Source organism: Cottoperca gobio, chromosome 21 (assembly GCF_900634415.1).
Source record: "Cottoperca gobio chromosome 21, fCotGob3.1, whole genome shotgun sequence".
In the NCBI taxonomy this organism is placed as follows: domain Eukaryota; kingdom Metazoa; phylum Chordata; class Actinopteri; order Perciformes; family Bovichtidae; genus Cottoperca; species Cottoperca gobio.
Genome location: NC_041375.1, coordinates 15,460,886 through 15,472,553, shown reverse-complemented (window position 1 = coordinate 15,472,553; position 11,668 = coordinate 15,460,886). Strand labels below are relative to the sequence as shown.

General features: G+C 40.0%; 2 protein-coding genes across 3 annotated transcripts; both read left to right on the top strand.

Annotated features, from left to right (window-relative positions):
* The first annotated feature begins 711 nt into the window (after positions 1-711).
* On the top strand, positions 712-5,991 carry abhd13 (abhydrolase domain containing 13). Of its 2 annotated transcripts, XM_029458762.1 has the most exons (3): positions 774-842; positions 944-1,025; positions 2,177-5,991. In XM_029458762.1, the coding sequence occupies exon 3, from the start codon at positions 2,211-2,213 to the stop codon at positions 3,264-3,266; it is 1,056 nt and encodes a 351-aa protein (XP_029314622.1). In that variant the 5' UTR covers positions 774-842; positions 944-1,025; positions 2,177-2,210; the 3' UTR covers positions 3,267-5,991. The 2 variants fall into 2 exon arrangements, with proteins under 2 accessions (XP_029314623.1, XP_029314622.1); XM_029458763.1 differs by lacking the exon at positions 944-1,025 and having other exon boundaries at positions 712-842.
* A 369-nt stretch (positions 5,992-6,360) lies between these two features.
* tnfsf13b (TNF superfamily member 13b) lies at positions 6,361-9,755 on the top strand. The gene is made up of 6 exons (XM_029458764.1): positions 6,361-6,918; positions 7,024-7,135; positions 7,555-7,611; positions 7,868-7,992; positions 8,304-8,454; positions 8,735-9,755. Exons 1-6 carry the CDS (start codon positions 6,685-6,687, stop codon positions 8,845-8,847), a joined length of 792 nt encoding a protein of 263 aa, XP_029314624.1. The 5' UTR covers positions 6,361-6,684; the 3' UTR covers positions 8,848-9,755.
* Positions 9,756-11,668: the final 1,913 nt, after the last annotated feature.

Sequence of the window (11,668 nt, the reverse complement as noted above, 5' to 3'; positions counted from 1 at the left end):
CATGGGTTAAATATCCAATAACAGACAATACAGGTTCTTCAGTGTCAGTTCCTATCCACGGAGTTGTAATGTGCAAATGAACTTAAAATATCTTACATGTGTATGCTATGTTGAATTGAATGCAGCTGTGATGGCTTTCAAATGGGTTGAACAAATCAAACCAAACAAAGTCCTGGAGTGACTCAGCTCTGTTCAGGTGAATCCAGAAATCAACTTAGCCTACTATTCAAAATATATGCAACACAGTCTACTCTAGAGTAATACAACAGGCACTGAGGTCACATTTATTTAATTATATCTTGCTCATACGGGCACTCTGAGTAATGAGAGTGGACAAACTATCCGAACAAGCTGTTAAAAAAGAAATTCATATTGACCTTTAAAAATCAGAGGGAAAAAATGCCATTTTATGGAAGGAAATGAATAAAGAGTGATACCGAAATACATTTACATTAAATTCAAAGTAAAGTAAGTATTAAGAGAAATAGGGGAGGAAATTAAAAAAAGGAGGTAGCCTAATAATAACTATACTAAGAATAGGACGGCGTGCTCAGCATCCAACCGCTCTTTGTGAACATTGTCAGGATCCTGGAGTTTACTGGAATATTGTGGACAATGAGTGGACAAGGCAGAGGATGTTTATTCAGACTGATGGTGAAAGAACTGACAAACCAGACACTGTAGGAGTTAACTAATTCCAGAAGATGGCAGTAATGATACACTTATACTAGCTGTTGTTAAACATCAGAGAAGAAGAAGAGGAAAAGGAGGAAGAAGAAGAAGAAGAAGGAACCTTTCTAGTGCTGAGTCCAGCCAACACGGAACTCATGAAGGCGACACTGGTAATGCTAACCAGCTGTGTAGCTAGTCTCGCCGGGTGCTTAGTGACAGTTATTCACCTTGCTCTCTCACCAGTTAACTTTCACTGTAATTTACTTCACAGCTACATGACAGCGACTTTGCTGTCTATGTGTCACTGTTTAGTGAAATATTCATGCTGCTGAGGCGCTAAAAATGAGAGAAGGGTGAGTATGTGGCTACTTTGCTAACCATTGAAGAGATGGGTGGCTAAAATAAAACGCTTTTAACAGTGCTGATAGCACTAGCCGCTGTTGGAGCTGCCAAGGGATAGGTTAGCGTGATAGTTAGCATGCTTCTTACGGAGCTAACTCGCAGCTAAGCTAGCTAGCGTACATTTTGATAGGCTTTAGTTCGGTTTTATGGTCAGTCACTTTAAAGCTTGGTATATCGCCATCTCAGAAGCCGCTCGCTATGACAGTCCAGAAATTGATAGCTTCGCGATAGCTGTCTGTAACGATACACTTTAGTTATGGTAGCTGGCTAACGTGAATTGTCCAAGCCCTCTTAACGTTAGTCTTTGCTAACTGTACATCTCAGGCTGGTAGCAGCTGTCTTTTTATAATATTTATAAATGTACCCTCAGTTTGTATCCAACGATATTAACGATGATTTTACGTATTCCCATCGGTGGTCTCTGCCCACACCTGATTAGGTAAAATGAGGGTTTTCAGGTCATTGAGAGTTGGTGCCCACCACCCCTTGAATTGACTAAACACACATAATACAGCTAAACGTTTAGGCTTGTAACAAACTAAAAGACGAGTTATGGTTGGGACTTTTGCCACGAACCTTATTCAGTACATCCACTGATTGGATGACAATTTTGATAATCAATCATTTTTGTCAAAAATAGAGGTTACCAGGTATTTAATGGTTTCAGATACTCAAATGTGAACATTTGTTGTTCTTCCTCTTACTGACATCCTTGTACACTGCGTTTTTGCATGGTTAGATTAGATAGATACTTTATTGATCCCGAGGGAAATTTAGGATTAAGATTAAGGCTCTGATGGGCATGTGTCATTACTTTATATTGAATAACCACAAACAAATTGAATTCATAATGAGCTTAATGTGCATTAGTATGTACTGAAGCTGGCCAGATGTTCTGTGTCTAGTGTATTTTTTAAATATGCAATTTATGTTCTTAGTCAGAACAAGAAAAAGTCAGAATATACTTTGTTTATAGATAATTGTAGATACAACTAAACTAAAGATGTTTTTTCTAAATACTTTCCTTGATCATGTACATTTTATATTCAACCACTTTCACTTCTCTCCCTTGTACTCTTTCTTTGCTCCTCTGTCTTTGCAGAGTGTGTGTCAAGTGACTCAGCTCTTGTGTCGCCATGGAGAAGCCCTGGAGGCTGTGGGGGGCCGTGGAGTGTTGTACCCTGACTCTGGCCTCCTGGTCCTGGGGTGCTTGTCGAGTCTCACTTTTGGCCCTCATCCTCACCTTCCATCTCTATGGAGGATTCTTTCTCCTAGCTCTTATCCTAGCATCGGTGGCCAGCATCCTCTACAAGTTTCAGGATGTGCTCCTCTACTTCCCTGACCAGCCCTCCTCCTCTCGCCTTTATGTTCCCATGCCAACAGGAATCCCTCATGAGAATGTGTACATTCGCACCAAGGACGGTGTGAAGCTTAACCTCATCCTCCTTCGCTACACAGGAGGCGACATGCCTCCTGGGGTCACCCCTGGAAATCAAAGCAGCCCTGCTTCCTCTGCTCCACCTACCATCCTTTATTTCCATGGTAATGCAGGTAATATTGGTCACAGGGTGCCAAATGCCCTGCTCATGCTGGTCAATCTGAAAGCCAACGTGGTGCTTGTGGACTACCGTGGCTATGGAAAGAGTGAGGGTGAGCCCTGTGAGGATGGGCTGTACTTGGATGCAGAGGCCACACTCGACTATGTCATGACCCGTCCTGATCTGGACAAGACTAAGGTGGTACTATTTGGCCGCTCACTGGGGGGCGCTGTGGCTGTGCGCTTGGCGTCCGTCAACCCTCACCGCGTAGCAGCCATTATTGTTGAAAACACCTTCCTCAGCATCCCCCACATGGCATCGACACTCTTCTCCTTCCTGCCCATGCGCCTGCTTCCCTTGTGGTGCTATAGGAATCAGTTCCTGTCCTATCGACAGATGGCGGTGTGCCGCATGCCCTCGCTGTTTGTGTCTGGTCTGTCGGACCAGCTCATCCCACCAGTCATGATGAAACAACTGTATGAGCTGTCTCCTGCGCGGACTAAACGCCTGGCTATCTTTCCAGAGGGCACACACAATGACACGTGGCAGTGTCAGGGCTACTTTGCTGCTTTGGAGCAGTTCATGAAAGACCTGATGAAGAGCCACGCCCATGAGGAGAGTGCTCAGCCCTCATCGAGTGTAACTATCATCTGAAATACATTTCAGGGATTGAGTGTTGACTACAGATTATGGGCTGGAGGAAGTGACGGCTGTCACGGGAATGAATTGGATGTACTTTATTGATTTTTGAAAAGAATGTACATTTTTATGCTTGTCTTTGTTTCATTTCTCTCTCTCTCTCTACCTTTTCACTTTCTGCAAATGTAACATATTTGATCAAATGATTTGATTTTCAAGGTTTTAAGAGGGTAACAATGCCCTTGTGGGTTATTTTGTGTTTCAGCTATGAATGCATGTATTTATGACCTTTTAAATGAATGAAGCCAGAGCATACATGCCCACACTGCAAGTAATGTCACAACCACAAAAGATTTGTTGTAATGGGTCTACTGAAATGAATTAAATTACTGAAACAATTGCTAATAACATGACCATATAAGGATCTGCAATATTACAGTGAAAAGTAATTACTACTCGAATTTAAAATTGCACTTCTTCTGATATAAAAAATGAAACACTGATAATATGTAGGTCTATACTGTATATATCTTTGTTAATACATTGCACCATGTTCTGTTCTGTAGGCTAACATCTTCTGAGCAATACTTTGAGGAGCATAAGAAGGATTTCTTTTTCTCTCTCCTTTTGGTGAGGAACATTAATATTTAGAGTCCTTGCATCAGCTAGGCATGACATGACATTGTAGTGATAAATATTTATATATACCCTTGAAAAATTTGTCTGGCACAATAGCATAAAAAAACAACTTGTGCTGTAGATTAATTATATTCATTGTTGAGTGCAGAGATAGTGTTCAGCGGGATGACGTTGATACGTTTGTTACTTCTCCCTGTTAAAAAAAGACATTATCTTATTTCCTGTCAAACTACTTCTGTTTCAGTGCGATTTGGATAAGCTACAAAATCTTCCTATCGTGTCCTGTTAAAACACAACAAGCATACAGGATGGTATTTACTCTTAAATGAGATCAAGATCCTATTAAGCAACTTTGGCTCCTTTAGTTTGGTAAGGAGCATTTGATCTGTGTGTGGTTTGTTATTGAAGGATGGGTGAAGATTTCTTCAAATCTCTTCGTACAACACTACAAAGCCTCTCCGTATGTACATTAAAATGTTATCGGTTGCTGTAATCCTCCTGTCCATACTCATCTTGACCAGATGCATTTCTTGCGTAAACCCAAGATAATCCAAGAAGAGATGGGCGACAAAATACAGATCTCTTTTTATGCAAAGAAAAGTATTCCAAAGTGGAGCAGAAGCTAATATGAGGTCAGTGTCAGAGTCTAGTGATTTAAAAAAAAAAAAAAAATGTGTCACTTTTCCTTCACCTACAACAAGAAAACACAGTCTGGCAAATTCCAAAAAAAGATGTTGTGTAGATGAAGACACTTATTTTGTCCCCCATCTCTTGTACTCTAAGCACACTAGAAATGGATTTCTTAATGGCCAGTATGGACAGGAGGAACAATTACTCGGTCAAAATACATGGCGTGTTAGTATTGTATCAAAAATAGTCCTGAAAAAATCTAAGCCTATCCTTTAACAACTAAAAATAAATTGAGCATTTTTAATCAAATGTTGTGATTATTTGTTTGCTATTATTAGCATCATGATGGTTAATTGGAGGATTTTAGGTTCTCGTCTCATCCCATGCGTATGTGGCTTTACTCTCTTGGAGGGCTTTTAATGAGCTAATTAACCTTTCCTGCATGTCTTCCAGGGGAAGAAGAGCCTGACGATTAGCACACTGCTATCTGCTCTTGCTTTCCAAATGCAGCCTGCTGCACTGCAGTGGTAGTAAAGCCATATTTGATACTGTTTCTAAACAGTATGCTAAACAAAACTTAACAATCATCAAAAAAACAAATTTGTGTCAATGTGAACGTGAAAAATGGTCTAAAGGCTACTATGAATGTAAATTGTGGTCTTAACAAGTGTGCTTTTACAAGAAACAATGTATAGATGGTCTCTTTTCTCCCTTTTTTGTGTGACTTTCCGCCACCAGTGGCAAAAAAAACAGTTTCAGACATGTTTGTATTTATAACAAATCCATAAACAGAGTTAGATTTATCCCATCATATGTTGTAGAACACGTTATGCAATCTGAATTCAACTCATTAATTCCACAAGCTTCGTTTTACACACTTCTGCTGTTAGTTTGCATTGCGCCATCTCTTCATTCAAGAAAGGATCTAGGAACTTGTCATCATTTACTTGATTATTGTTTTGGTGGCTGGCCGAAAGCAAATTAATACGAACTAGAATAATGGGCTTTTATTTTAGCCAAATGTATTGTTGCTGTCCAAGTTGATGACAAGAAATGGAATCAAACTGAATGTCTCTTCATTAGTTTTTTTAATAAAGAAAATAATTTGCCAGGTTTTCTGCAAATGCACTTTGTAACATATTGTTCATATGATTGCTAAACGTGGAATGAATGCTGTTGAAAGTGTTGGCATAATTTTGCATTTGCAATCTGTCATGTGATTTACATTTCAGTTCTGTAATGGACCTGCACAGTGTTGATTTGTGGACATCTACCATGACTTACAGTGACTCAACATTGATGGGGTATCTGAATAGTTCATCTTTATAAAGCAGTCAGTTTGAGGTATTTTCCATTTTACTTATGGTTTTTTTTCTATTTCCAAACAATGTCGACACAACTTTTTTTGTAAGTACACATTTTCACTTTCTATTTTCTGTACTGTAACATGCAATAAATTGATACATTCAAATGCATTGTCTTTGTTTTTGTTGTAAACAAGATTTTTTAAATGTAGAAGTTCCAAATTCATTTAGGTAACCACTTCACTTTTTTTATTCTGGGAATCGCACTTTGTTTTTTCAATACAGTTGTGTTGCCGCTCTAAGTTGAAGTAATTTTTATACTTCCTTCTTTCAGTACATGTTGGCTCCATTTCAAAAGTCAAATTTTCAGTTGTCAAATTCAAACGTGTTATTAATAATGTCTATATCTCCTTCTCTCTTACCCTATTTCCCGACCAGATTGTCACTCATAACTGCCAAACTGTCATTGTTTCCGCTCTGTAACGATCACATGGGTTATTTGTTAGAATGTAAAGAAGCTGGGATGTGTTTTATCGTTTTGAAGGAGCAAGATGAAGAGAAAGCGGAGAGAGATTTGTCAAGGCCGCTGGTCAGGCAGGAAGCTGTCAGTGCGGTTAGCTGAGCGGAACAGTAGAGGGGAAGCTGTTTTTTCTACAATATTTGTTCTGCGTAGTCCTTCAGACTAAACTAGAAACGGCTACTGAAGGAGAAAGCGATAGCTAAGGAAGTCAGTGGAGCTTTTAGACAGTCATTAAGGTAAAGCCAGAGACTCTAGAGACAGCATTGATGACTGAAGCAAACATCCACCATTACTAGCCCAAGTCTTGTCATGCAGTCAGAGTGAGCTCTTAGGAGATTGTATGGGCCCTGCAATGGTAGTTTTGGCAGGTGTGGAGCCCGCCACTGGACAGAGGACAGGTGAAGGGAGGTTGTCCTGGCCAGTTTTCCTGCTGACGCTAGCTGCTGTCACCTCCTCCTCTCTTTCAGCGTTGTCCCTGTACCAACTGGTGGCTCTCAGAGCTGAAGTAGAGGGACTCAAGTCTGAGGTTTGTCGCAGGAGAGAAGAGGGACGAGAGACCAAGCATGGAGGACAGGTGAGAGACAACTAGTCCTTTTAGGACATTCTCATATGAACAGGATTGTAAAGACGAAGCATTTTACCAGCATGTGTTGTTTCTCTAAAACACTTTATTGTTCAGACTGAGAATATCAGGAGGAGAAACAGCCAAGAGCCGCTGCACCAACCTGGGTCTCAACATGCTCTCAGCCTGATAAGAAAGAGAAGATTTGTCTCTGGATCAGAGACATTCGGTAAGACAGGGAAGGCTACACCTGAGTCTGACAGTTCACTGTGCAGTCAGATGTTAGTTTGCATGGAGAGCAAGACGAGTAGTATTTTACATATCCATTGTGTTTACTTTCAAAAAGCGAGTGATATATCAGAGTGTGACCCATTTCACTTCTAGTGTCTACGGTGGTATATAGCTAAAAATCATAAAATGTCTCAGAGGGCTTTACTTCCCTTTGACCCATGATTTAGAAGAGTCATGACTCATCAACTTTGCAGATAACCTCTTGACAAATAGGAAGTCTACCATCCATTATCCATCCAAATGTGCTCACCATTAGTTAAGGCTATTTAAGGACACCAATATTTACAGTATGCTGTTGCTAAGGAAATACGCTAACCAGTTTTAACATGTCGATATTTCTCGTATGTTTTGTCACAGTTTCTCAGCCATGCCTGCAGTTGTTGGCAAACAATAGCAGGAAAACCTTCAGGAAAGGTACTGTATGTGTGACCTTGGCTGTGATAGTTTGATGATTCGTAATAGTGTTTATTTGATGTCATTTTGATATACATTTTATATTTTTCATATTACTTTGGGCGTTTGTAAATTTGCATTAAATGTACCCAGAATTAAAATACATTTCACACTAAAATCAGCGACTCCAGTAACTGATTTGAAACTGGTTGACTGTCGGGATACATGTTTAGTGCTTCGACATGTTTTTATAATATAATCTTATTTCTTGGATCAGAACATGACTCGGAGCCGCACACAGGTATCCCCTGGCAGACCGGGCTGAAGAGAGGCTCTGCTCTGGAGGTAGAAGGAGACAGCATGTTAGTCCGAGAGGAGGGCTTCTACTTCGTGTACAGTCAGGTAGGTCTGTTTGTTGTCATGCCATCGTTCTACCACAGGGAGGTGCTGCTAGTTTGTGTGCCAATCACCAGATGTGAGGAAAAAAATGAAACATGTCTACATACATTGCAGAAAAGAGGGTGCGCTTGATCTAAGCATACAGTTGGCTAACAGACCTTGAAGAAAGATCAGATAAAGAAGAGAACATGCAAATGCTGCATGCATAATACATCAAGTAACAAATGATATACCACCCACCTGACTGTATATACATGTTAAAAGCCATGCCTCATAATACCATAGATTGAACCCAGTATTTCTGATGTGATCAGGTCTACTACATAGACAGCACCTTCGCAATGGGTCACGTGGTGATCCGGAAGAAGAGGAATGTGGTGGGAGACGAGCCTCAGTATGTGATCTTGTTCCGCTGCATCCAGAATATGAACCCTGTCGACCCTTACAACACCTGCTACACAGGAGGTTAGTTTGAGTTATTGTTTATGACAAGCTATGTTCACCTTATTATACTACACCTGTTATGGAAGGTCAGTCAGTGTTTTATTTAGTCAAGCTGTGTGTGTGTGTGTGTGTGTGTGTGTGTGTGTGTGTGTGTGTGTGTGTGTGTGTGTGTGTGTGTGTGTGTGTGTGGATTGGTTGCATATGTGTGTCAGTAGTCCAGTATGGGTGCTAGCTGTTTGTGGTAGGGGGGGGGGAAGATAGTGACAGTTCAAGGTCTGAAGTGTACATTTGAATCCCTCAGGTATTGTGAAGCTGGAGGTCGGGGACCACCTGGAGCTGCTGATCCCTCGTCCCACAGCCAACGTGTCCCTGTATGGAGACGCCACCTTCCTGGGTGCTGTCAAACTGGCTTAAAGTGTGTTCCCTCAATTTGGACAGGAGGGATGCTGTTGTGGCGGAAAAAAGGGAGCAACAAAGCACAGTTCTGGTGACCTCGTCTGACTTTGCGTGATGTGAATATGTGAGGGGAGAAGAATGAAGGAAGCAGCCATTTCTGTACTGGCTTGATGATTTACTGTGTGACTCCTAGCGTGTTCAGCCTAAGGGGACATGAAGAGGACTGAGTTGATGACACACTCTTATAAAAATTCTTATACACCTACAGCTGTATTATGTTCATTATTACGACACATCATGACAAAAGTATTGTAATAACAGAATCAATTACTTTTTCTTCAAATAATCACAAACATATGGCAAGCTCTGACTTATGAGACTTGACTTTGTCTGACTTGTATGACACGTGCTACATTTGTGTCATTATTATACTACTCCTGTAGTGGCAGCATTACTTACAGTAAATAGTTATTCTCGTCTGCTTTGTTGTTTTAGATATTTGAACATAAACAAGAAACAAGAACATAAACAAGATCTGAGATCACCTGAATTTCATCATTTGATTACCTTTAACCTATATATGTCCACCTGATTGAACATTCAGATGCAATAAAGGGACAGTTCTTGCACAAGATATGACATCATCTGGAACCTGGGTAGATGTTGTTGTTCCTTTGTTGGCCACAAGGAGGAAGGATATTCAGTGTGGTAGAACCTCCTGCCAGGCAGCAGAGAGACAAATGGGACATGTCTATTTTTAGATAGAGGCAAAACTGTACAGGCAGATGTTGTCAATGAATGTGTAATGCCTGAGGAGCCTCAATGGATGATTCTTCATGTTAAGTGTGAGGGAGTTACATCTCGGGCTGGATTCAGATACAATTTGACCAATGGGTTTCCTTGACATAAATATTTTCATAACTTTACTTTCATTATCATTTTGTTGATTCTGTATAAACATGAAAATGGCACGTAAGATGTGGTGCCAGAATTAACCTCCATATTCAGAGTACATTATTATACAGGCGTACTGGGCAATAATTCAATGTTATTTTTAATGGATCATTGGATTCTTTACATCGTCACATCATGTTATTTTTTTTTGGGATTATTTGACATGATTTTTGAATAAATGTGGCATTGTGATAAATATAAATAATGGAAAAATATAGATACTGTTATATTTAAATTAGTGACAGGAAATATACGAACAAAAACAACTAACACTCTGCTGGATACAGAGGTTTGTTTGGTGGCAGAGGCCCACACACATGTAACTCAGTTGATGTGTCTGTGTAGCCTACACACATTTGAACTTGTCCATCTTACATGCTTTTGTTTTGGAACTCTGCATCTGATTTAAAAGTCACATGATCAAAAAATTTTCCTTGTTAGTTTTGAGGCATCCATATGTTTTCTCAATACGTCATTGTGATCCAGCTAGGAGATTTGTGTAGGGGACATTTACATTAGGCAAATATATATGAAATGTATTTGATAAGATAATAATGCAAATGTGAACATTTCACATGAAATGGTGATTAACGTCCCCGAGGGATTTGGGGGCAAAATGCTTGAGAGACATCCTCCCCCACCCCAATATTGTTCTAGTATAATTTTTTTAATTGAAAAATTCTCTGAAAATGCTACTAGCTTATTTGCTTAGAGCAAAACCAAACTGTTAAATCAAGAAAATATCACAACATCACAACATGCCCCCTTAAAGCCAACTGCCCTAGATAGGTCGGCATCTTGTGATATTTTTAAGCTAGCTATTTCTAACTTTTTCTATCATTTTGAAAAGATTTATATTTAAATATATTTGCATAAGGGTTCTCCCCTACCTGCCACTTTGTCCAGTCTGTTTCTCCCTCTCTGTATAACTCACTTACACACACACACAGACACACAGACACACACACACACACCCACACACACACACACACACACACACACACACACACACACACACACACACACACACACACACACACACACACACACATAGGCCTTCTGTCCGTCGGGGCAAAGAGTTAGACAAAGCCCAGTGGGTGGTCACTTCTTCACTAGGCATTTTGCCCTTGGAGTCATGGCTCCATTCGAAAAGAAGAGAGACCCAAAGAGGGGGAGGGAGGAAGAAAGTCTAAAAAAGTAGGCTGAGAAAGAAAAATCTCAAATGGACTTAATGGATAGGAGCAGCCATTAGTAGAAGAGCAAGTGGAAAATAAAAGTGAAGCTGTGAGGCTGAAACGGATAGAGAAAGCAGGCCAGGCCTGGGGTACTACAGTCATGGAAGTCAGAGAAGCTCTTTGATGATCTGGTAAACAGAGCAGGCGGCTGTACAAACACCGATAGAGAAGGAGGGGCAGGAGGGTATAAGAGAAGAGGGGAGCACAGACCTCTCCTACGTGTCAAGCATGATGCTCCCCCTTCCTCTCGGCCAGAAATGTCTTTGTGTGGTGCCATGGTGACGGCTGGTGTGTTGGCGGAAGCTGATGTCATTGTGGGCTCGCCTCTCAAAAGAGAAACCAGCAACTGACCGGAGAATCAGGAAATGAGACCTGCTGTGTACACATGCTGGCAATGTGTATAGTTCACACACACTCACACACATGTTACGAGTGCACAGAGTTGTATTATTAAACACACAAGAAGCAGACAGATATATATATATATATATATATATATATATATATATATATATATATATATATATATATATATATATATATATATATATATATATATATATATATATATATATATATATATATATATATATATATATATATATATATATATATATCATATACAGTGTTAAAAGGGAAAATGGCATATT

What these genes read in the sequence shown, in the direction of transcription:
- tnfsf13b (XM_029458764.1), top strand. Translation starts at nt 6,685, where the DNA reads ATGGGCCCTGCAATGGTAGTTTTGGCAGGTGTGGAGCCCGCCACTGGA. An exon ending in AGACCAAGCATGGAGGACAG is followed by an intron (nt 6,919 to 7,023) that starts GTGAGAGACAAC and finishes TTTATTGTTCAG; the next exon opens with ACTGAGAATATCAGGAGGAG. An exon ending in CAGGAAAACCTTCAGGAAAG is followed by an intron (nt 7,612 to 7,867) that starts GTACTGTATGTG and finishes TTCTTGGATCAG; the next exon opens with AACATGACTCGGAGCCGCAC.
- abhd13 (XM_029458763.1), top strand. Translation starts at nt 2,211, where the DNA reads ATGGAGAAGCCCTGGAGGCTGTGGGGGGCCGTGGAGTGTTGTACCCTG.